Genomic DNA, 27,284 nt, shown 5'->3' with positions numbered 1-27,284 from the left:
ACGTGCAGGCTTTCACAGGCTCAAGCACATCACAAATATCTGCATCCACAACAAAAATGTTTTGTTTTATTGGGTATATGGGATAGACTGTTTTGATACTTGAAAATGTCTGCATTGTTTGTATAAGGGAACTAATAATTATTTGATGTGTCAATAATTGCCAATTTTTTCATTGTGAGGTTAGTTTATAAAGATCACATCACCCCACACAGACTAGAATGCTTATATTATATTTCTATGACAGACAATCATTAATAGCCCACAAGCCATCTTCAAGCCAGAAAATTCATGTTCAATGTATTAGTCCAGCCTAATGCTAATTACCAGTACAAGAATTCCTCCTCCTGTTGAGCTGAGCACCAAATTGAAAAAAGGTCTTTCAGAGTGAGTAGACTAATTGCATTAATAATACCATTCTCAGTCACCATAGATATTCCCAAATTATATTTAGGAGATTCAGGAAATGGTGTTTGCAGTCAAATAGAAAATCTATTTAATGGAATGTATTTACTGGTAAGTGTTAAGTCACACTCACTGGGTTCAGTTTCAAATGGATGAATTAACTTGCTATTATCAGGGAAGAAACGTCCTGGGGTGAGCCGATCCCTCCAGCCAGTCCAGAGCAATATGTTTGACACTAACAGATGGATGAAATCTATATGATAAAATACATTAAAAAGAATGTATGCTTCAGTGAAAATATGTAAACAATGTATGTAAAATTTTTTTTTTTAAAAGGCCGGTTTTGATTGACTTTTCAAGATGTCATGATTCTTTTATTTTGATGTAGTTCATGTCATGAATAGCCTCATTAAAATATTTTCCAAATTAAAAGGGAGACATTGGCCATAAATGTTTACCAACCCAATAGAGCAAAATATGCTCTAACAAACATTACCCTTCGTTAAGTTTGTTTACTAATTAAGATTAATATTTGTTTGGTGGGGATGTCTATCCATCCACATCCTGCTTCTTTTTTTCTTTTTTCATAGCCCATCCAACATCTGTGGGATGATTGTTGTTAAGCAACACTTATTGGCTCCATCAGTAAAATGTAGATCTCTTAATTGGGACCCTTAATTATTTTTAAAGCAGCAGGTCGTATTACATTATTCAGTGGCAAAATGCTAATTATTTCGAGTATTATTAAATACATCATTCACATCATAGTTTTGCCTCATTTGTCATTGGTTGACACTTTGTAAAGATGTCCTTTTCCCCCCTTTCTTTTTTCAAGTCCAATTCTCGCACCACGGCAGAGCAGCAGCTGCAGGACGGACGCCCTTCAATAGTAGCCCTAACGTGCGCACCACTGGAGGCAGTCGAACACTGAGCTTGTTAAGAACTCTGACTGGCTGATGTTTCTTCCAGAGGGTGGGCATGACACGACCGAAGTCTTGTCTGCAGACTCTGCACACAGATACAAATGGCCAAACTATGTTTACAGGAGCGGTGGCATGAGGGTCTTGAATGAGAGCGCAGCGGCAGATTTAACACGAGGAATCCGAGCCACTGTTACATAGCGTCTATTTAACCTCCGTCTGGCAACAGTGAAGGAGAAGGACGGAGAGACTGCACTACTCTGTAAAAACTATCAGACAACAATATTATTGGGACTCTAAATCTTTTTATTTTTCATTGGATTTTTTTTCTCGTGTGACAGCAGGAAACATGTCAAAGGAAACGAGGGGGAAAGGTAAGGGATCCTTAATTGAGCCAAACACATGAGCTTCTTTGATCGGCTCCTCCGTTCTGGTGCTTCCTAACAGGTAGAATGAGCCAACCTGCCTGCTGTATGAGAAGCATGCTGAAGGCTATGCAGGAATGCGTGATGTAAGGCATACCATGGGTCCATATCTGTTCCATAGTAGCACAATGTAAAATGATGCGATGTATCTTATCTGTGCCGTTTTATTCGACTATTCCTGGCATACTCTGTAGCATAGGCTTTGAGCTTTGATTGAGCTGAGCCTATACAGAAAATTGTCTCGTTCTCTATAGGGTTGTTGTTGTGTGTGTACGTATACGTGTGTGTATGTGTGCGTGTGTGTGTGTGTGTGTGTGTGTGTGTCAGTGTGTGCGTGCGCGTGCGTGTGTGGGTGTGTGCGCGCGTGCGTCCTATGTTGGACATAGCTGCCTACAGTGTATTTTAGTAGATGCCTCACCACCCTCATGATGCATATGCATGTAGTTGCACGAAACCAATAAACCATTATCCCCAATGGCAGTTGCAAGGCGTTGCATTGGTGTGACATATAGTCCTTAAAACTGTTTTGTTGCAAGGAGTTGCATTTGGTGCAGTTTAAGAAGGTCATTCATCTGTCCAACAGGCTTGGGTATTATATTCTGTCAATTTCTGTCAATCTAAGAAAAGACTGAAAAGATCTGTCCTTCTAAGATAGAGAAGACAATAATAAAAAATAGGCCTACTGTACATAGTTGTTTTATGAACGCTCTCACTGGACCTGTGTCTTCCTTCTTCTTTTTCTTCTGTCTGCTTGCTATTAAGGAAAACGTGTGTAACAATGCACACACTGTTGCCATTTTTCTAAGCCTTTGTAAATCCCTGCTTTGTGTCTATTTGTTTAATCAGACGTTAATTTGATAGGCGATATTTAATGTTTCAGGTAAACTATTAGAGCTGTGTTGACAAATGTCATTTGTAACACATGCAACATCTATTTCTCACAATGTGGTACTCCCAAAATGTTCCCCCTAAATAGCTATTAATCTAGTTGTGTCCTAATGATCGCACACGCAGAGATATCAGAAAGAATAATTTATTCACCACCTTGGCTATTCCTATTTTTCTGATATCTCTGCATGTATCAAATTAATTTGGTCGTCAATGACAGTCATTGTTCTTCTGGTAATATAACAAGAAATGACAATCATATTATGGCAGCTTGTGACAAGCTTTTCTTTCTTTTTCCCCATGTCCAATAATTTTTTTAAATCTTCAGCATAAAATGTAATGTAAACAAAAATTTAAATATAAATATCCTGTCTTGAACAAACAAAAACCCATTTTGGGCGGGAACCCCTTTTGGTGTTAGCATTTTGTTATGCTTTAGCTATTGAAAAATAGCAGATCTACAAGCTCATAGCGCGCCACTCGGTGGCGCGCTACGAGCTTGTAGGTCTGCTATTTTTGAAAAATCGAAGAACGACTGACATAGAAACATAGCTTTTTCAGAAAACTGTCAGGATGTAGAAGACATTTTTAGAATCTGATCTCAGGTCAAAATGGGCTAAGATCCTGGAGAGGATGATCCACAGCCGCATTGAGTCAGTGGTGGGACGGTGGACCCACAGTGCTCACTCAGGACATTGAGGACAGCTTCCAGGCCAATGAGAAAGCTGGGGTTGTGCTACTAGACCTGACAGCCGCGTATAATAACGAATTGCATTTTCATAGCGCTTTTCCAAGTGCTCAAAGCGCTTTAAAATGGTTCATTCATTCATACATTGGGAGGTGAAGCGTATGACACTATCTGGCACCGCAGACTCCACTTGGTCACCTACCTCTGCAGGTGGCGCCTGTAGCTCAGCACAGGCAAGATAATGTCAGCGGCAAAGCAAAAAGGGAAATCAATGTGTTTGTTGACAACAAGTCAAGCCCCTTCAGTTCCAGCAAGACTCGAAATACCGCATTCAATCAACACCTTGAAGACGTGAGGGCCATGGTGACATCAAGGGTCTCACTTATCCGACGTCTTGCTGGGCTTCTGCTAACACACTATGAATTTCTACCCAATAGCCCTGGTCTTCTCTGCAGCTGAATACTGTCACTGTGCCTCAGTCTGGTTTAGGAGCCCACATGTCAAAAAGATAGACACCATAATCAACAACTCTCCGAACCATAACTGGCTGCCTGAAGCCCACTCCTGTGTCCTATCTGCCAGTCCTTGCAGGAATTGCCCCGACTGACCTCCGACGAGAGGCTGCTAGCATCAAGCTAGCAAGGAAAGCCCAGATTCAGGACTGGCATATCCTGCATGACACTACAATGGAAATAGAGCTTCCCGCCACCCTTAAAACAAGGCGGCACAAGATGCTTCGCTCCATTCCAGAGGAGTGCATGGCAGGCGGCATCCTGGAAGCAGGAGTGGGAGTCTGCTGGGCCCTCCGCGATCCACATCTGGGATCCGAGTGATGGTGTTGAAGGAGAGGAGGACCTACCATGCATGCAGGCAATGGACCCTACTGAACCGCCTGCACACTGGAGTGAAGTTGGCTGCTTCAGATCAGCTATGAATAGTAAATAAATGGTAAATGGTGCATTTATATAGCGCCTTTATCCAAGGCGCTTTACATAGATTGTGCATTCACATTCATACACCGATGGCAGCTGAAACCATGCAAGGCACCAACCAGCACATCAGGAGCAATTAGGGGTTCAGAATCATGCTCAAGGACACTTCAACACTAACTCTGGGGGAGCCCGTGTTCGAACCGGCCACTCTACCCCTGAGCCACCACCGCCCTGAAGAAGAAGTGGGGCTTGACAGACAATGCAGAATGCGATTGTGGCGAGCCTGACCAGTCTGCCCATAATTAACACCTGCCCCCTGTACAGACCACCTTCGGACGCCGGCCTCTTCCAAGTGGGACCAGAGACAAAGTCGTGCCTACTGCCTACACAATACTGAGTCGGACATTTGAGGATGATACACGACAAAAGAAGAAGAGCAGACATTTTGTAGACTAGACTAGACTAAAGTTTGGTTTCATTCAATAATTCCAGAACTTTCTTTTACATTTTTGGTTTGCAAATGAATAAATCAAGAACTTGCCTTTTCTTTCACACAGTGGTTGTCATATTTATAACAGTGGATCTTTTTGGGAAAGATGAAAAGACCATGGGCTGCCTAAGAAACACTATAATCTCTGTAAAAAGTGGTGAAGTGGCTTCCAACTGGTCAAACTATTCTAAATAATAAATGTAGTGTCTGTATATAAATAGAAGTATATAGTAAATATGGAAACATGGCGGCTTCTGTATGTCCTGCATTTATACTCATGTTCCATTACTGTCAGTCATAATTAGCTTGTATATTTCACAATTCACAGGAGTAGTTCTGTCATATTGCTTTACCTGCACTATTCGTACTGTACTGTAGTATTTGTACTGTACCTTAACCTTACTGTACTATTTGTAATGTACCGTACTGTACTACTCGTACTGTTCTGTAGTACTACTCATACTGTACCGTACTGTACTGTACTATCCGTACTGTACCGTACTTTACTACTCGTACTCGTGTCTGTAGTGTAGTGTACTGCACTGTACTGTACTCTGTGCTGTGCTGTACTGTAGTACTCTGTACTGCGCGTCCCAATCAAGAGGTTCACACACGGCCACGCCGCCCAACAGTGCCACCCCAGGTCATCTAGCGCTACTGTAGCTGTCCGTACTCAAGCGGATGGACAGACTTACATACATGGAGACGGACGGACATAGCTGTGTGTTGGACCGGTTAGGCACCGCTCAAAAAGCTCTATATGTTTTTTATTCTATAGAGGGGCATCCCTTTCTACCAGGGCTCTAAATGTACTTTTTTACGGTGCTACCAAGTTTAGAATTAAGGAGCACCAGAAATAAAATTCGGAGCACCCATCAAAATTTTAGGAGCATCAATATGTAATGATTTTTTTACATTCATTATTGGTATTACTCTTGTAGCCTACAAGACATTTGGTATGAGAGATGCTATTTTTGTTTAAGAAGCGCCAATAAACCATTTGAAAATATTCCAAATACTGTCTCTGCTATAATTTGTGGATTTGTAAATGGCTACAAAACCCTTTGTTTTATGTGGGCCTGTGAACAACAATAAATAGTGCTTTAAAAAAAATAAAGATTTTTTTGTGTGTTAGGGCATTCACTTTTTACTAGTTGACTAGTTGCCTAGTTTACTAGTTGACTAGTTGACTAGTTGACTAGTTGACTAGTTGTTTAACCCATTCAGGCCTGACGTCGAAATTTTTAAAAAAACGTTTTCTAAATCATGACAATTTAGGAAAGATTTGAGGCACATTTTAACGATTTTTCAAAAATAGCAGACCTACAAGTTCATAGCGCGCCACTCGGTGGCGCGCTATGAGCTTGTAGATCTGCTATTTTTCAATAGCTAAATTATAACATAATGTTATACCCAAAATGGGTTAATGGTTAATGTGGTTAAACGCTAACGTGACATGGATGCGTTCCAGGTCTCAATGGATTAATAACTACCTAAATATATATATATATTTTAAATAAATAGTTGTACATTTAAAAACGTGTGTGTGTGTGTGTGTGTTTGTGTGTGTGTGTGTGTGTGTTTCGGTCACGATCGTTTTGGTCGCACTACAGCAATTATTTGCAGTGGCACTCATGGTGCTCCCAATTATATTTTTAGATCGCACAGATTAAAATTCAGGCGCATTTGCGACCAAAACTGTTGCAATTTCGGGCCCTGCATACTTTCTACCCCCTTTTCAGTCTGCTTTTTGAAGAAGGCCAACATCTTCCTCACTTTTTGTGCTAGGCAGGAGGAACATTTGTGAGGGCTCGAGGTTTCAGCAGCAGTCTGAAAACAAATGGAATATAAACACTCACGGATCAATAGTCATGCTGACGCCTGACGTGATAATGTGGCGTTGATGTCTTTTAGCTGAAATGTGTTTTTGTACTCAATAAACATATGACTCCGGTTTTGATACTTGTCACTAGTATACTATACGCAACAGATATGGTTTCAAAATTGGGAGCTGTGTTTATCTAATAAGCTGTTTCACCATGTTTTAGCCAATCTGGCCATGGTTTTGCACAGAGCATGAAGCAACAAGTGTGGGAGACTGAGTGAACAGCCTTTTCTCAAGTACGACATAATATCCACATACAGTAGCCAACAGTGCCCAGCCTTATGATTTGCTTTACCTTGTATTAGTTTTTTGTAATTGCCCCGGTTTGTCTTTCTGTAGCCTACTGTGTAGGTCAAAATTGGCTTAATTTGCCATGCCCATTCAAAATAACAGTTTAAATTGAAAGGTTTAATCTAACAGTTACAATGTCCTATCTGAATTAAACATAATTGCATGAGCTAAAATATAGTGTTTGGCATGCTCCTGGTGCAGTAAAGCAATGGTCATGGTGAAAGTTCAAGACAGGCCCTTTCATCTTTTTTTTCTTCTCACTAGCAAATCATCATTCTCATTATGAAGACGACTGCAGGGTTTCCATTTTTAATGATAGATTTTAGCTTCTCTCGTCCTCTCCCGTCTTTCCCTTGCCCTTTCTACCTTTCAACTTTCTTATAATCCCAGGGAGAAGCTATGAGGACTGACCCAAATTATTGAAACACAAAGACACGCACGCACGCACGCACACACACACACACACACACACACACACACACACACACACACACACACACACACACACACACAGCTGTTATTTTATCAATCAGCCTAATTGATTGATTGAAGCAACACATTGAGCGACATCACCGTGGGGGGTGGTCATAAATGGTAAATGGTAAATGGTGCATTTATATAGCGCTTTTATCCAAGGCGCTTTACAGAGATTGTGCATTACATTCACCCATTCACACACACTTCATACACCGATGGCAGCGGAAACCATGCAAGGCACCAACTGGCACATCGGGAGCAATTAGGGGTTCAGTGTCTTGCTCAAGGACACTTCGACAGTAACTCTGGGGGAGCCCGGGTTCGAACTGGCAACCTTGCGGTTACCATCCAGGCACTCTACCCCTGAGCCACCGCCGCCTCATGTGCTCTCTCTCAATATTAAATCAAAAGACAAAAAACTTTTGCACTAAAACATGGCCCGGTGCAGACAGGTGCAAAAATAAATAAAAGCCTACTGCAAATAGACGCCTAGTTCCTTTTAAACGCCCGGGGTCCAAATCGATTTTGCATATTAAACACACTATTTGGAGAAATCCGGGTATATGGGCATATCGGTCGGATCTGTGGTGTGACGTAGGGTGTGAGAGCCGTGTAGCGGCACAAACCTCTAGTATTGTAAATGTATTTATTTCCATTTGTATTTTGCCATACAGCTAACGGCTCCCCGGGGAGCCTGCTTAACACAGTTTTATGCATCCTACAGATGCCTGTACTGATGCATTCAGCCCCTGACCTCTGTCATTTCAGTTGAGAATTTAAACGTAATGGCCATTTGTCATGGGGAAGCACACAGGGCCTCTGTCAGGGAACAGCTTCTCACCATGCACACAGCATATTTCCCAGTGATATGCGAGGTCAGGGGCCAGAAGTGACACCCTTTTCACTTTCAGATAAATAAAAAAATAAAAGGCAGTCATGGTAGGGCTGGACTTCAAATCAATAGGCCGGTCTCCGCCAGGCCGAAGGCGTGGCCAAGACTATCCGTCTGTGTGTGTGTGTGTGTGTGTGTGTGTGTGTGTGTGTGTGTGTGTGTGTGTGTGTGTGTGTGTGTGTGTGTGTGTGTGTGTGTGTGTGTGTGTGTGTGTGTGTGTGTGTGTGTGTGTGTGTGTGTGTGTGTGTGTGTGTGTGTGTGTGTGTGTGTGTGTGTGTGTGTGTGTGTGTGTGTGTGTGTGTGTGTGAATGTCCACTTGTTGGGTTCTCCCATTTTTGATGAATAGATCCTCTTGCAATCTCATGTTATAGTTTCTGTTTCTACATTACAAATATCTCCTCCATAATGTACAGCCACTGCTCACAAACTGGAGGTTCTACTTTGTACCATAGCCTTGCAATTGCTTTTTTACTAGCTAGTAGCTGCCAATAATACTTTGACCAGGTACATATATTCTCTTTATGTATTATCCTGTGTCAAGTTACACAAGTACAGTACATCACTTGCCTAAGTTGCCTTGGGTATATAGCTTAATATCTTCTTCATCACTGACCATACATTATCCCAATAGTTGTTCATTTTTGGACAATTCAAAAATATGTGTTCAGCATTTACACATCCACATAGCCTCCAGCATGGTTGTTGCACCGACAACATCCTTGCTGAGCTCTAATCTTTGGCTTGTTGCCATACACAGTATTTTACATATTTGTACCAGTCCTCATCAGTAATTTGTACCCCAAATCCAGTTTCCCACTTCTCCTTAATATTTAGAGAGTAGATATGCTTATTTACTTGCTGTCAGACCTTTGGAAAAGAGCTGAGATTGTTTTTCTAAGCATGAACCATAATCCTAATTACCTCATTCATTGAGTCAGTTATTATCTCTTTTTGATAGTAATCTCAAGTACCCGAAACCCCGATGAGCTTGGGATACATCACTGAGGATACGTCCCAGTTGCATCCATGCGATGTATTTTCGTTCTGAGGTATTCTATTTATAGTGACTCATAGGAATAGACTATGTGACAACCAGGTATAGTCTGGTGACCACCAGAGAGACTGGTGACAGCCGGAATGTAGACGACACCCCGGGAGCAGTATGGGTTATGCCCCAGCCTGCATCCTCGTGAAGAGGAAGCCCAAAAAACATCGATGAGGCCTTTAGGAGGGCCATTCAAGCCACAAGTGGAGCCTGCAGTGCTACCGTTGCCCAGGTGGAACCTGCAGAACCATTGCGGCTCAAGAATCCACCACTCCTGAATTAAGTGTCTGGTGCTGGGAGTCTGGTGCAACGCACAGGTCCTCGCTGTACTCCTGGTGAGAGCAGGAGTGGACCTGGTGAGACGTAGGAGGGGCCTGGACAGGAGGCAACCCACAGAGCCTAGTCCCTCCACATGCCAGAATTGTACCTCTCAGTCCCGGCATAGTAGTTCCGGAGTGGTTCCAACGGATTGTGTGGCCCTGGTCTTTCCCTAGTGGGTCTGATCGAGGGTAGCTACTGGGACGTAAGTCGGGACTTGATCACCCCGGCTGGGTCACCCGATGACCTTGGGATACATCACTGAGGATACGTCCCAGTTGCATCCATGCGATGTATTTCGTTCTGAAGTATCGGAAAAACTCATGCTTCTCCTAATCATATTTTCGAAACTCTGCATCTCCCCCTTCTCTATCATTGTACATACTTCCGTAATGCCCTTTCGTGCCCATTGTTTAAATCCTTGGTCATAGATTCCTGGTTTGAAACTTACCTCCCCATATAAACCTTGATATCTATTTATCCCATTCCAAAAATGTTTTTAGGTACTGATAGTTAAATTTAGACCATCATGAGGAGAATGTTTATAGTTTTATATTTTATAATTATTTATATTAATGTTAACCCAAGATCAAAGGACAAGGCTTTTCAAGCCAAATGTAGAAAATACCTTGAAAGTAATCCAACTGCAAAAAGTACTCAGTCTCATAAAAAAACAGGCATTAAGCCTTATACCATAGTAATTTACCCAAAATTGTTATAAAAACCTTTTAGTTTAGAATTTACCCAAATGAATTGAAAAGGAGTGAAATGCCCTTTACCTTTAAGTTACCAAGACCATAGGAAATACTTTGAACCCTAGTAAATCCAAAAATGTAGCAAGACCCAAAAATAGATACACACAAAAACGAGGAAAGTAAAGGAATAAAGGTTTTAGAATTTTACTTAAGTAAGTTCAATTTTACAAGGAATGTGTGTGAATTCGGAAGTACAATTACAGTACATCAAGTGTCCGATGGGTTCCGAAGTCACTCTTCTGCCCGTGGATAATACAATTTTATTCAAAATGACGCAATGTTGTTTGTCTATTGTGATTGGAGGAATGTCCCACGTTGTCGGTCCGCACCCACGTGGAGTAGATCTGATTTGTCCAGCACATGGATGGAACTTCAGGCCGGGAGTGCATGAAGGCTGTTGTCATCGTGACCTGATAAACCTCTCTTTCCCTACAAAAACAAGAATCTACAGCTGTCTCCTGATAGTGTGTTGGTTATGTTTACACCTTCCAAGAGCCGCTATCAAAACTGAATACATGTAGGCTAAAATAAAAAATCACACCCGTGTGAACTGAGTGGTGTAAGGTCTTATATAGACTGATCAGCTGTGGTCTGACGTAATGTCTGACGTAATGAAATCACACCCGTGTGAACTGGGTGACCATAGCAACCATGCTCATTTTTTGGTACGAACAGACAGACAGACAGACACGTAAACTAACAAAGCCAGTTGTAGGAGTGGTTTACACCACTCAAAAACAGCCAAACAGACAAAGTCTCAGCAGTATATCTCTATCCTTGAACTGAAATCCAAACAAAGAACTGGCCATCTTCCTTCTAATGTGTGAGGGGGCCATGATTTTTCCATTACTTTTTTCATTTATTTTTCATAAATGCTATGATCCGTTTCCCTATACAGTACTTGTGTGGGCAAGATAGCAATTGTAGTGATGGATCAACAACACGCCCATGGCCACACTGCACATTGGCGCAAATTACGGAGTCGGCATAGTGGGTAGCTCGGCCTTTTCAGAAGAGGAAATTGGCATTCATGGTAGGCTGTTTGATTGTAGCTCTGACATTTGAATATTAAAATCAGGGCATTGGCTTTTGATCTTTCCAATTTCAGCTTGGGGAAATCACTTCAGACTGATGGAAGTATGAGGGATGATGACTCACTCATACTCATATTTTGCTTTTGAAGGTGCACGCTTCTATCCAACCCTTTGATGCTAGACTAGCAAGCACTTACTAAAACAAATGACACAAATTTTCTTTGTGAGAAGTGAAATGTCTTTTATGTTGTCCTCACTATCTCTATGTCTATGTGGCTTTCTACATGTAACCTTAACCTACTTTCATAAAAATGTGAAAGTAGGTCCTAACCAATGACCTCATTATGCTCTTTTCCTAAGCCTGTGGTCAATACGCCACTGGCAGAATTAAGCACTGTTCATTTGCATGCAGTCATCTTCAGCCTGTTAATTTAACTCAAGAGTGTACATTTGTACAACTACAAATGAATCCAAATGAAACCATTACAAGTTAGGGTTAGGACCCGTTAAGGGTTCATTCTCAGAGTTACAAATGGATGAATTTAGCACTGAAGATCGTTTAGGACGACCGTTGAGCCGATTCTACTCTATGGCTCCGAGACATGGACACTTTCAAAGAAACAAGAGAATCGGTTGGATGGCACTTACACCCGCCTTCTAATGAGAGCGCAAAATCTGTCAGGGCGGACCAGAGGTAGAAAGCTGTCGTTCCCTGATGTCATCGCTAGGGACACATGCTTCAGTAGGCAGGAACTGGGGGTGGCAATGAAGGACCGGTGCTTCAGTAGGCAGGAACTGGGGGTGGCAATGAAGGACCGGGAAGTCTGGCGTAGCATTGTGGAATCCATGATCTCGACCGCGGTCGAAAAATGATGATGATGATGATGAGCACTGAAGATTTTACTGTGTACTGTACAATGAGACTATTTCACATTCAGGAATGGAGGCTGGACTGGACTATGTAGGCTTTCGAATTACTAGCTATCCTGCTCATCTTTTTGCAGCAATGCATGAGCACTGAGCAGCATTTATCAATACAGCTGCACAGTAGGGGCCCTAAGGGGGAAGAGAGAACCTTGCGTAAGGTGACAAGTGTGCAGTTTAGCTCTGCCTGCCTACACATAGATCATTGGCTGTGGTAATTGATTTTAATTGTGTGCTGAAAAGAGGTGTAATTCAATTAGAGGAAAGGCTATCTGGCTATTTCCAATTGACAGAAGATCCAACCTCCTCTGTAATTTAACATTTTCAACTGATGGGATGTAAACTGACACGTGCCACACGCACGCACGCACAGCATGCACTCAGCATACACACGCACACGTCTTGTTTTCTTGCCTCTAGGTAGCTTGTCCAGTCAGTGCTTATAGTCATTATCTTTCCCAAGAGACATGTCATGTCCATGTGCATGGGAGTGTTCCACTGCTGCTGAGCATTCAAGTTTAAATATAATATTGTTGTCTCCACCAGGCCGAAGGCATGGGAGAGAGTATGTTTTGCACTCCGTCCGTGTGTGTGTCCGTGTGTCCGTCCGTCCTTCCGTCCGTCTGTTACCAGCTAATCTCCGGCACCGGTAACCCGGTCGATGCCAAACTTTGCACACACACTCCCTGGATGCCAACGATGAACCTCTGCCCCACATTTTCCACAACGGCCTGTTATAGCGCCACCATGAGGCAGCTTTTCACATTTTTTACCTAAAACTGCACCGATCTGCGTGAAACGTTGCATGCACACTCCCTAGAGGCCAAGGACAAACCGTTGACCTGCATTTTCCGCATCTGCCTTTTATAGTGCCACCAGGAGGCCGACTTTTGTAAAACACATTTTTTGATATTACTCCTCCAGATTCTGTCCAAAAATCGCACAAATCGTTACACAGTATCTCTATGGTCATGTGCTCAAGTCGGATCTGTCCGATATTTCATATTCCATCCTAATTGGCTATAATTAGCTTTCACAGTTTGCAAGATTGCCCCGTTTTGAACAAAAGCCTCAAATCATGAACGCAGCATGCAATTTACGTGAAATCTTTCACACATTTTCTTACTAGGCTGAGGAATATATCCCACCCTTTTCACATTGGCCTGTTATAGCGCCACCAACAGGTTGATTTTTGCAAAACACATTTTTGGAACAAAATGCCTCAAAAACATGTTTATATTAATCCTAAACATTTTGCCAAACATCTCACACAGTCCTATCCTCCTGGTGGAGACCTGAAGGGCACTTTTTCTAGTTTTTCTCTCTTTAGTCAGAGGATATTAATAAAATCTGGGAATACATTTCTTACCAAGAATTTTCTTCACCAATGTGTTTGTAAGGGTGTCTACTAACATATCCCATATTGCTTTATATTCAACAACCCTAGGGGACGTTTTGACAGCTGCTGAAAGTTGGGGTACCATACAAGTTGTATACAACCAATATAAGGCAATATGTTCTTAATTTCATTATGCTTTATGTAGCATGTGACGTGTCAAACTAGGGGGTTTTCATCATTCTGAATCCATTCCAAGCATTAGTTTTGCATGAAAAACACTCCTTGGGCTAAAAATGGCTATAGCCACTTATCCAATTGTGCTCAAATGTGCCCAAATGTGCTGACCTCATCACATTTGTGATGACGGATATGGCCTTTTTTAGCCCAAAAACGAATGCTTGGAATTGATTCAGAATCATGAAAACCCCCTAGTTTGACATGTCACATGCTACTTAAAGCATAATGAAATGTAGAACATTTTGCCTTATATTGGTTGTCTGGTACCCCAACTTTCAGCAGCTGTCAAAAATTCCCCTAGGGTGGTTGAATAGAAACCAATGTTAGTAGACACCTTTAAAAACTTCTTGGTAAGAAATGTATTCCCAGATTTGACATTATACTGATAATTTTCCCTGACTACTTGACTTTTTAGATATTTAATTTCACCCAACCCAGTATGATACCAGGGATATTTTGGGCTTAAAACAAAAAGTATTTTGTTAAAATGTTAAAGCCCTATATTCTGATTGTAATGCTATAGAGTGTTTGTTCAGTAACCCATCTCTCCAGCTCTTCAATGTTAAAGCCCTATATTCTGATTGTAATGCTATAGAGTGTGTGTTCAGTAACCCATCTCTCCAGCTCTTCAATGTTAAAGCCCTATATTCTGATTGTAATGCTATAGAGTGTTTGTTCAGTAACCCATCTCTCCAGCTCTTCAATGTTAAAATGTTAAAGCCCTATATTCTGATTGTAATGCTATAGAGTGTTTGTTCAGTAACCCATCTCTCCAGCTCTGTAATGCTATAGAGTGTTTGTTCAGTAACCCATCTCTCCAGCTCTTCAATGGCTAAACCCTATATTCTGATTGTAATGCTATAGAGTGTTTGTTCAGTAACCCATCTCTCCAGCTCTATAGAGTGTTTGTTCAGTAACCCATCTCTCCAGCTCTATAGAGTGTTTGTTCAGTAACCCATCTCTCCAGCTCTATAGAGTGTTTGTTCAGTAACCCATCTCTCCAGCTCTATAGAGTGTTTGTTCAGTAACTCATCTCTCCAGCTCTTCAATGGCTAAACTGAAAACACATTTTCGGGACCAGTGTTGATTTCATCAACTAAAACTAAGACGAAAAATGTTCGTCGACAACCAGAAAACCAAATGGAAACTAAATAAAAACTAAGCTATGATGACTAAAACTAAGACTATACTGACAATTTCGTCAACAAATAAAAACTAGACTAAATGTTAGGAAGAGACTAGTGGACAAGAGGTCCAGTATAAGTCATTTTACAAGCCCACAACGCGTCGCGCTGCGTTGTGTCATTACGACGGCATCAAGGCCCGCCAAAATACATTTTGTTCGACTAAATCAACTGTAGATTTAGTCGACTAAAACTAGACTAACACTAAAACATTCCAGGTGACTAAAATGTGACTAAAACTAATTCAAACTATTACACAAGAGACTATGACTAAAACTAAAATCAAAATTTGCTGAGAGAGAACCCTAAGCTTCAATTTGATAGTGAAGTTCCAATTTTGTTTCATCATCGTTACATTTGGTGCCACTTGTTAATGATGACACTGTATCATGGAGAATAAGAGCCATGGCAGATGGCATGTATTAACAGTTACCAAGCTTATTCTCCTTTTCCCTTGCTTGTTCGTTCATGAACCTGATTGTCCAATGGAAGTGACTTCACTACAGTATTTGGCATTCTACTGCCAGTGGTCCGGCAACATGTGGATGTATTGCGGTATCATCTACTTGGTGTTATTGATGTTTGTCAATATTCCAGTAGATAATGAGGCGAAGCAATTAGGTCTAATTAAAAGGTTTATTTGAAGATAATACAAAAATGAGAATAAGTCCAAAAGTAAAGTACAACGATGAATCCAAAAAGAAAAGTACAAGATTCGAAAAAGGATAGCTGTGCAAGCAGCCGATGAACCGTACAGAAGTAGAGTCGCACTTGTTCCTCGGTTGTTAGTCTGGCATAATTAGATCCCTTCACTTTGACTGCCCTCAGATTATATAGAGCATGATTTCACAACACCAATGGTTTCACAATATCCCCAATACCGGGCCGGCACACGAATGTTCCGTAGCCCTTCCCAAGATTCTACCAAAACACATTAGTCATCCTCTTCTCAGAACATTCCAGAACATTTGGATACTGCCAGAACATTTGGATTCCGCCAAAAGGTCGAATTGACATGACAACAAGTTTATCGTACCGCACAAAAGCATCATACCATATTCCCCACCCAACCAGTTCTGATCTTGAGGGAGTAATCAGAATATCTGTGGTGTTGCAACACTGTACTGGTTCAGATGGAAACCACATGTCACACAAAGGACACAGTGCTGGGACCACATGAATACACTCAGACAGAGAACAAATTGAAGCATACATTAATAGATTATACACCTGTTTATATAGAATGATACGCCTCTATATGTATGATTCCTATACAGTGTGTGAACTGTTCATACATAGCTCAATATAGGGTAGGAACGGTCTACGCTACTATATTTTACCGGCATCAGTCATAGTGGTACTTGGAGATCCAAATATTTGCGATGGTAGTAGTAGATCATAGCAGTTTTTTATTGACTTGTGCTTTCGCTTGAAATGTACCCATTCTATATACTGTGAATACAAATGTCAATCAGTCAATAGTGGGTACACAATGTAAAACTTACAGAACCTTGTTTTCATGCAAAGGCTCTTCAGTTTGTCCAGTCAGTGCTGAGACAAGAGACATGCGTTTAAGTAAGTGGGAGTCTTCCACTGTTGGAGTTTACATTTATCGGTTTTCTCTCTTGAGTTTCTAGATATTTCACGCAAACCAATAACCCTGTTGTCTGATCAATTTACTCATGTGTTGCAGTTGCACGCACTTCCAAAACCAAGGAAATGGAGATTTACTTTCCCGAGGCCTCGCCCAATCGAGGGTGTCTGTAGAGGTTGAGGTGGTCAAGTCATAGGGTGCAGACTGGCTACAAACTGGAATGGTCAGAAAACACGGTCTGTACAGGAAGGGACAGAGTAGGCTGTATTTTTTTAATTTACTTTTTATTGAATTTTAAACAAACATGTGTACATGAAAAAGAAACATGAAAAAGAAAAGACTAGGACAATACATACAACAAAAACCAAAACAATATACATGTATACAAATATATACAAGGGGAGATATCTGCCTTCCTACTCTATTGATGATCAATATACATGAAGTACCTTGAACAGGTGCATCCACTTCAACAGGTGAACAAAGTCCATTAATGCATCAGATTTAACTGAATTTAAACAAAATCAGGTCTTATGGTAGAGACATCTAAACCAGTTGTCTGTGAAGACTTCAATTTGACCTCTAAAGCTGAATGTAATTCTCTCCATAATAAATCAATCCATTCATTTATAGTTGGTATAACATTTGTAAGCCACTTTTTAGTTAAGGCTTTTTTGGATGCCACCAGTAATACCCTCAGTAAATAGTAAATACTGATCCTGCTTTGCAAATGTCCCTCCAGATCTGCAAGATACATGGTTTTAAAATCAAAAAGAATGTCAAATCCAAAAAATGCTTCCAGGACACTGTGGACACTTCTCCAATATGGAACCACAGAAGGGCAACTCCAGAAAACATGAAAATGGTTCGCCAAAGTTTCCCCACATGATCTCCAGCAGTCCGACTGGTATGAGTAATGTCTTTTCTGTGCTGCAGTGCAAAAGAAACAACTCACATTTGTTCAGCTGAATTCTCTCCATGTGGGGGAACTATAGTCATTTTCCATTGATGCTTACATATTCTTTCTCATTCTTTTGTTGATATAGTAAGGTTTCTCATCTTGCTTTAATATTCAGAGTATTATCTCCTTTCAAGTTTTGAAGAACTACATATACATTTGAAACTACCTTTTATATGATAAAAAATTAATATTAAAGTCTTGGCAAATGGCAATACATTTTTTATGCGAGAACTCAGATTTAAATATGGAATTAAATTCCATCTATCGATATCAGCCTCTCTAATTTGGATAAATCTGTTGGTAATATAATACCTAGATATTCCACAGATTGTTTATCCCACATAATGTTGTACCTAGAGAGAAGACAGTGAGGGGGAGTAGGCTGTATTTCTTGAGGAGACGGGCTTCTTTAAAACCCATTTTGACCTGAGATCAGATTCTAAAAATGTCTTCTACATCCTGACAGTTTTCTGAAAAAGCTATGTTTCTATGTCAGTGGTTCTTCGATTTTTCAAAAATAGCAGACCTACAAGCTCGTAGCGCGCCACTCGGTGGCGCGCTATGAGCCTGTAGATCTGCTATTTTTCAATAGCTAAAGCATAACATAATGCTAACACCAAAAGGGGTTCCCGCCCAAAATGGGTTAAGGGCGCGTTCGGAAATACCGCACCGGAGCACACTCGCCTATTAGTTTGCGCTCAGTGCGCTATTTCCGAACGCGCCCTATACAGTATGTCTGCAGGACACTTCTACAGATGTTCTATCAGGCAGTGGTTTATTTCCAGTGTCCTGTTCTATGCTGTTGTGTGCTGGGGAAGCAACACAAAGCAGAAGGGCACACTCAGTTTGGCCAGATTGATCAGGCAGGCTGGGGCTGTGGTAGGATTGAGCTAGACTTTGTGGTGGTGGCAGTAGCAGAGAAGGGAACTCAATATCTATATTGGATGATGTTAGCCACCCTCTGTTGTAATCTCTAAGCACTGGACCCTCGTCTGGTTCTGACAGACAGGTAGTGTGTGCAGGCTGGGTGGTGTGTGACAATCCAGTTGAAGTATTTGGTACGGCGACTGCGGCGGCGGGCCCGGGAGAACAATAACGCGACACGAGACAGTATCACGCTAAAGGTTCACAAAGTTTATTACACAAGCAGGAACATATATAGTGCTGGATCATAATGACGTTGACAATAAGATAACATGCCTACTGTCTCTACACAATACACAATACATATCAAGTACACTGTATCTCAAGTTGGAGTACACAGACATGGGCGATCATGATTATAACACCCTCTTCACACCGGACTGAGAGGAGTGCATTCAGTGGTAGGTTTCTATCACAGTGTAGCTGTGTCATCATATTCAATTAGATACATTTATTTCAATAAATTGTGATTTCAATAATTCACAATGATGTACTGTATCTGTAAACATAATGAACATTACATACATACATGCATGCACGCACGCACGCACGCACGCACGCACGCACGCACGCACGCACGCACGCACGCACACACACACACACAGATTTATTCCACTTTCCTCAGATAAAAGGAGAAGTACATTTTGTGTGAAGAAGCTCTCAGTCATAATATCCATTGGAGGTTTAAGTTGAGTCTATGCATACCAATGTCATCTGTTTCGCAGGTTTAATCAAATAACGGTGATAAAACTCCACAAATGGAGATGGCAAAGACAGCCTGGTGTCCATGGGGCTTTGTTTAACCCAGATGGGGAATATTTGTCTTAATAGAGTCCATGAATGATGACCTGTGGAGTTAGACTGTTGGATCATAATAGCTTGCAGGGGACTAGTCTCACAGAGGGGGAGTATTTTGTTAAGCCAAACACAGGATGTCTGGTTAATTGGCTAGTGTGCACATGTGCATAGAGAGTGTGAGAAAAGGGAAATAAAAAGTGCTCATAAAATCTTTTGCAAAAGGGCAAAATGTTTCCCTGTAGCAGACTTGATTTGTCCCCTGTCCGTCCGTCCATACATCAGTGACATCACGATTCACACACGCATGCACGCACGCACGTGTCAGCGATGATATGATAGTGGAATATAATAAATAGATAATAATATCCATGGTTGTTATCTAAGAGGTTATAAACAAAAGGGCCTGGGTGATTTGAGTGCCTTAACAACATCTAAAGAACAGTCCAGTTGGAGCTCTTGTTCTATTAAAGGCCATCCATGTCTCTTGCTTTGGAGCTCTAATTTTGCACAATAAGGTTATTTAGAAATGGGAAATGGAAGTAAAAGAGCAGATGAATGAAAAGAGATGAAAAAAAGATACCCATTCCTTTGTATGTTGACATCTCTGATTAACTATCATAGCTAAAGATAAATCTCTCTGATAGACCAGGGGTTCTCAACGTTTTTGGCCGGGGACCCCCGGAAATGCTTTGGCAATATCTCGGGACCCCCGCCCCGCCCCCTCCCGACCCCCAATATAAATTGACTGCTACAATAACCTTAACCCATTTTGGGCGGGAACCCCTTTTGGTGTTTTAAGCATTGTTATAATTTAGCTATTGAAAAATAGCAGATCTACAAGCTCATAGCGCGCCACCGAGTGGCGCGCTACGAGCTTGTAGGTCTGCTATTTTTGAAAAATCGTGAAAATAAAATTTAATTTATTTATTTTTTGAAAATAATTTGGGGACCCCCTAAAATATTTTGGCGACCCCCCGAGGGGTCGCGACCCACGGGTTGAGAACCCCTGTGATAGACTGTCATTACTGATCCTGTCTATGAAACTGATGATTTTCTATATTTCATCTGACCCACAGCCTCATCACGAAAGCACAGTGCCTCTCACTGGCGCATACAGAACATTGCACAGGAATCCATCGACAGCTCAGATGACGAGTTTTTTGATGCAAAAGGTTGGTACTATTGTTTTTAATTGAACACACAAGCTTCAGGTTCATAGTTTGGCCCAATTTCTGTTATTCACTAAATCCGTCCTGCTGCAAGGTGCCCAGAAAACTGCAGGAATGGCAGCCAGAGGCCAGTTCTACATTCTCTGAACCTCTGCTGGCATTTCTTAAAGCTGTTAATGGGAAAGCAAAAACAATCATAGCATTGAGTCACATGATGGGGGATTTGCAGGCAGTTGCAGTCGGGGGTAGTGGTTAGAATCTACTGTAGATGATTGCTGTTTTTATTGACTCCTGGTAGTAGAGGCTCCAGGAGTGGTCCACACTCACCCCCCTTATTTTTTCCCTTCTCATTTTACAAAAGGTCCCTTTAGCTGTCACTTCAATATATGTGAATGGATACCTACAAGCCTCCCCTGTACAGACATGCCCAATTTATGCCAATCTCATGTAGTTTGGACAAGAACCATGCAGGTTTATACATGCAGTACAAATGTGTATACTTTCCGTCTATTGTAAAAATGAGACAACTTTACTGTATCTATAGCTGTATGAGACCACTGTACTGTTTCTATAGCTGTATGAGACCACTGTACTGTTTCTATAGCTGTATGAGACCACTGTACTTTATCTATAGCTGCATGAGACCACTGTTCTGCATCTAGATGCCACTGTACTGTATCTAGACCACTGTACTGCATTTATATCTGTAGGAGACCACTGTGCTGCATCTAGGCTACTGTGCTGCATCTATAGACCTCTGCACTGCATCTATAAACCACTGTACTGCATATAATATATAGACCATTAGATGCAGTAAGCATCTATAGACCCCATACATTGACCTCTGTACTGTATATAGAACACTGTACTGCATCTCAACTAAACTCAACAAAAAATGTATTTAAGAGCACATTTAAAATGACCAGGTCACCCAAAGTGCTGTACAGGTTAATTCTTTTTTTGCTAGGTCTGTATATATACGGACCCGCTGCTAGGGGATGCTAGCGGACCTTATCAGCCAGTTCCGTATATGTATGGACCACAAGTCCATATAGTCCGTGTATATAATGGTTGAGCCCCAGGGCAGCAATCTTTTCACTACGCGTTCTCTTAAAGTGAACGCGTATGGCGGCACTGGGAACTTCATAAATGCTAATAGCTAGCAGCAGATTAAGTGTTAACACAATCCCGCCGAAAAACGTAACATACGTTAATCATTAGTCTCGGCAAGCACCAATAAACGTAAGTTACGTTAATTCAGTTGTATTTAAATGTTTTGATCCGATCTAGTCGAAAGGCTACTCACATTAGCTTTGGATTGATATCTGTTGTTAGCCATCTTGATTTGCACGGGCACGCACGCTTTCAGTCGCTTTTATCTCATGCAATTCCCCGTCCCAGGCGGCATTTCTGGTCAAAACAAGGCTTATTGCACGTAGCATAGCGGTCACTGTAATGGCGCCGGCCTGTACTTCTCATCAGCTAGTGAGAGATCAACACCTAATCCGACAACACACACACCATTCAGTCAACATCCGGTTCCGGTCGCGGTATTTTGGATCTTCAAAATAAGGGTTGGACGGGGGGATATCCTGGCATATAGTAATCATTCTTTAATTATTCCTTCCGGCCAAACAGTTAAAATACAATTGAAATAGAAACAAAAACAAAACATTATTGTCTCCACCAGGCCGAAGGCATGGGGAGAGAGTATGTTTTGCACTCCGTCCGTGTGTGTGTGTGTGTCCTTCCTTCCGTCCTTCCGTCCGTCCGTTATCAGCTAATCTCCGGCACCGTTGGCCCGATCCATGCCAAACTTTGCACACACACTCCCTGGATGCCAACGACAAACCTCTGCCCCAAATATTCCTCAACGGCCTGTTATAGCGCCACCATGAGGCCGATTTAGGCAAAACACATTTCTGTAGATAACTCGTACACATTTTATCCATACATCACACAATTCGGTATACACTATCTCCATAGTCATGTGATCAACACAGATCTGCACAATTTCCCATCTTCCATCCTGATTGGCTAAGATTGGCTTCCAAAACTCACATTATTGGTCCGTTTTGAACAAAATGCCACAAATCCCAAACACAGTGTCCAATTTCCATGAAATTATACACGCACATTTCCACTAGGCCGAGGACGACATGCCACTATTTTTCCCCCAAATCAGCCTCACGGTGGTGCTATAACAGGCCAATTCCTGTTTTTACCTATAACTGTATCGACAACTTATGTATGTGCACTTTCCCTGCATCCCTCCACATCTGCCGGTTATAGCGCCACCATGAGGCCGATTTCTGCAAAACACATTGTTTATGTTAGTCGCACAAATTTCATCCAAATCTCACGCAAATCGGTACGTATGATCTCTGTAGTCATGTGATCAAGACGAGCCTGTTGGATTTCTCAGATTCTACATGCACTGATTAGCTAAGATTGCCTGCTCATCCAGAATTCTATCCTCAGAGAGTGATCTGGCTCTGCATTTCCTCAACAAAATGAAGACAATTGTTGCAAGAAACAAACAAACAAACAAACAAACAAAAAAACATGTTTATATTACTCCTAAACATTTTGCCAAACATCACACACACTCCTATCCTCCTGGTGGAGACATGTGCCCAGAAGGGCACTTTTTCTAGTTCTCTGTATGTGTTTAAAGTGCTCTAAACAAACATTATAAATCACAATCGTGCGAAGTGAGGGGCGCTCTTATCATCACATGATCATACTGTCATCACATTCCGTGGTGTACACACACACAGTGACACACACAGTGACACACACACACACACACACACACACACACACACACACACACACACACACACACACACACACACACACACACACACACACACACACACACAAAGCTGGGCATACGAGGGGCTAGCACCAATCAAAGGTCCATAGACTTGGCTGCCACATTATGTAATTTCAAAAGCCAGAAAATGGCTCTGGTTGTGTTTGTATTGCAGTATAAGGCTTATGGTGATTACAGAGGAGTCTGAGGCGAACCTAGTGCATAAACAGCAGGAACACGCGCAGCAAGACAGTGGGATAGATCGCCTTGGCAATCGATGCTTCTAGGAGACAGGTTTAATGTGTTGCTTCTGTTATCATTCTTGTCTAGGTTCTCGGTTGTTCCTTTCCCTATGATTACAATTTGGGATTTGTTCACCCTGCATGCATCCATTATCTACGGCAAATTGTCAAACCCTCTCAAATTTGATCTCAGATTGGAGAGAAATACAGTGTGTTGGAGGAAATGAAATTAGAACATAGCCTACCAGCTTCTATTGTTTCTTTGTTCAATAGAGAAATTTAAGCATACTGTAAATGGAATACTCAAATTTACTTTGCCTGCCTGCCTGCCTGCCTGCCTGCCTCTGTCTCTGTCTCTGTCTCTGTCTCTGTCTCTGTCTCTGTCTCTGTCTCTCTCTCTCTCTCTCTCTCTCTCTCTCTCATTCTCTTCCTGTCTAGAACAGTTTGTTGAGATGTGGGGGCATGAGAACCTCTCGTGTAGCATTGAGTCACTGGTTTTATCTCTTAGAAAAGAAAAGACAAAAAAAGAAAAGAAAAACATTTTTTAATGTTATTGTGAGTACCCAAAGCATGTAATTTCTAGAAATGTCCTGAATAATTGAGTGTACACAATAGATTAAATAAAGGCTTCATCTGTCTGTCTGTCTGTCTGTCTGTCTGTCTGTCTGTCTGTCTGTCTGTCTGTCTGTCTGTCTGTCTGTCTGTCTGTCTGTCTGTCTGTCTGTCTGTCTGTCTGTCTGTCTGTCTGTCTGTCTGTCTGTCTGTCTGTCTGTCTGTCTGTCTGTCTGTCTGTCTGTCTGTCTGTCTGTCTGTGTCTCTCTATCTCTCTCTCTCTCTCTCTCACTGGCACTCAATGTGTGTGTGTGTGTGTGTGTGTGTGTGTGTGTGTGTGTGTGTGTGTGTGTGTGTGTGTGTGTGTGTGTGTGTGTGTGTGTGTGTGTGTGTGTGTGTGTGTGTGTGTGTGTGTGTGTGTGTGTGTGTGTGTGTGTGTGTGTGTGTGTGTGTGTGTGTGTGTGTGTGTGTGTCAGTCTCTCTTTGTCTCTCTCACTCTCTGCGTCTGTCTTCCTTCATTCTGTGCCTTTCACTTTCTCTTTGTGTTTCAGTTCAAGGCTGTCTCTCTCACAACATATTTTTTGGTCTCTCTTCTGTGTGTTAGCAGCGCAAAGTGAATGTTTGCAACACAGAGACCATACATACCTAACGTGAAATGTGTCATCTTTATCACAGCTGTCACATTGCAGAATGAAATACCCACTGTGTGACTGCTTTCATTGCAGCTACGAGTGGACCAGCATCGCTGGGCCAAAGATAACGGAGCATATGGTGTTTAATCACACTCTACCTTGCACAATAGTGATGCGCGGGCCAGCTTTTTTTCATAACCCGCCCGTCCCGCCCCGCCACGGGAGCCAGCTCGGCCCCGCAAAACAATATATAAACAACGACCCGCCCGGCCCGCGGCCCGCGAAAAACAAAAAGTAGCCTAACGACCGGCTTTTCAACACCCAGCAAGTCCAGTCCATTCAATTGTTTTGGAGAGAGAGAGAGGGGAGGAAGAATTGGAAAAGGCACCTTTATTTTTCTTTTACATTTCTACCCAGATTTAGAGGAATTTCTCATTTTAAACACTAGGAAATGACCCAACCAGTCTGCCCTGTAGCCCAAATGACTGGTTATCAAAGTAAAATGAGCAGTTGCTTGCTTTGCTGTTATTAATATTAAGGATTGCATTCCTGTCAGTCAGAAAGTTTGTGTGGTCGAAAATTGTGAAATGACACTGGACTACTGTATGAGAGAGAGAGAGAGAGAGAGAGAGAGAGAGAGAGATACGAGAGAAAGAGAGAGAGACCTTTAACGAAGAGAGAGAGAGATGTGACGTCGTCCCTCTTTCCTGTGTGAGGCGTAACAAAATTATTTGAATGAACAGTATAACACTTACACATACGTGACATGACTACTATCTGTCTCGGACCGGTTCACTTCACTCGTTTGGGTTGTGTGCGCACTGCAGCAGTGTAGCTCTCCACTCGAAATGAATGAATCTCATGTGCTCATTTTAGTTTTAATTGTGTATACTTCAACTTTGTTGCGCGGTGGCGGTACCGCACACCCAAAACGCGTCGCCTGCTACACGTTGTGAGCTTGTAGATCTGCTATAATTCTGTGTGTGCGCACTGTGCACGCCTGCACAGCACCGTGCTCAATTAAGAAAGATTTGGTGCAGATGTGCTCATTGCACTGATGGCGGTCAGGTTCAGAGCCTCAGAACGGAGAGGGCACTTTTCTCCAATGGTCAAAAAGGCAGGGTCTAAAGCACCCTTTCATAAGCAACACATTGATGAACAACAGAACAAGCTGATGTTTTCAACAGGAGGAGTAGATAGTACACAGGAGAGCAGGTACCGGAATGCTTTTTTTCCCCTTTTTTGGGGGAAATTATCGTGCGCCCACTGCACGATAATTGCGCTGAAAACCTTGACCTGTCCGCCTGCGTCTGCGCATCACTATTGCACAGTATTTCACAGTTAGTCATAAAATTCCCTTCCCGAAAGCTGAAGGGAAGGAAAGAGAGAGAGACAGAGAGAGAGAGAGAGAGAGAGAGAGAGAGAGAGTGTGTATGTGAGTGAGTGAGTGAGTGAGTCATTTCACTAGAAACAGTGTGTATCATATTTGATACACACTGTTTCTAGTGAAATTTTAACTAATTCGGTGGCAGTAACATTAGAGTTTTCTTGCAGTCCGTTGATTCTTCATATATAGTGAAACCGCCAAGATCTTTTGTTTATTTTTGGAACACATAACCCATGACCTCAAAGTATTGCTGTCGGTACATTTCTTCGGGTGTTTGGAAGGTGTGTGAAGGACCACCTCCAACGTCCTATCGGCGGGGAACCTTTTTCGGTCTTGGCACAGCTGAGCTCTCCAAGTTCAGCTCCTTTTCTGCTGCAGTAGTGTCTTCCCAAAATTGCTGGAATCCTCCACAAAGAGATAGTGAGTTATGTCTCATCATCTGCGTATATCCAACATGCCTCTACTAGCTTTCTGAAGGTGGTGGTTTTGGAGTGCAGCATTGACTTTTTCCATGCACGAAAAAAAAGTCAGCATGAGTTGCAAAGAGAAAAAGGCATGATCAATGCCATTTGGCTATTCTGAGTGGCCAAACAGCATTGACCATTGACGCCTCCAGGTCTTAAGACCTTGTACTTAAGACACGCATAATACTGCCCTATACGTGCAAAATGCCCACATTTCATGACGATGTTCATGTAGTTGTATACTATGTACTTGCAGTTTGCTGTGATATTTATTTTTTGCATTATTGTTACTTCTGTGGGAAGATTACATAATAGAGTTTGGACAAAGCACAAAGCAACAGATTATTCAGAGTTACATTGCACTTGTGTTCTTCCAACTGCATACCAACTGATTGGACGTTTATTATAGCTGTGGAAAGAACTGGCAGTGTAATAATCAGTCTCCTCATCCATCTTTCAGGAGACATCTAATTCTTCTTATGTAATGATTCCACAAAACTTGGACCTTGAATTAAACTCCAGATGCAAGTAGAGAGTAGCAATTAATTGCATCTGGGGTTTCATTCTGTACCAATTGTACATGCCACAAAATGTCAATGTCACATCTTTGAAGCATA

The 27,284-nt window shown here is 41.9% G+C and overlaps 1 protein-coding gene across 1 annotated transcript in view; it reads left to right on the top strand.

The window, feature by feature from the left end:
* Nucleotides 1-1,461: 1,461 nt before the first annotated feature.
* The window catches only part of pitpnm3 (PITPNM family member 3), a 108,948-nt gene continuing 83,125 nt past the window's right edge, over nt 1,462-27,284 (top strand). Inside the window, exons 1-2 of the mRNA XM_079514475.1 lie at nt 1,462-1,696; nt 20,480-20,575. Coding sequence (XP_079370601.1) covers nt 1,672-1,696; nt 20,480-20,575 — 121 coding nt within the window. The 5' untranslated portion in view covers nt 1,462-1,671. The remainder of the gene's footprint in view (nt 1,697-20,479; nt 20,576-27,284) is intronic.

This window comes from Electrona antarctica (assembly GCF_951216825.1).
Source record: "Electrona antarctica genome assembly, chromosome: 11".
NCBI lineage: Eukaryota > Metazoa > Chordata > Actinopteri > Myctophiformes > Myctophidae > Electrona > Electrona antarctica.
The sequence above is the reverse complement of the archived record's forward strand: the minus strand, read 5'-3'. Positions and strand labels throughout refer to the sequence as shown.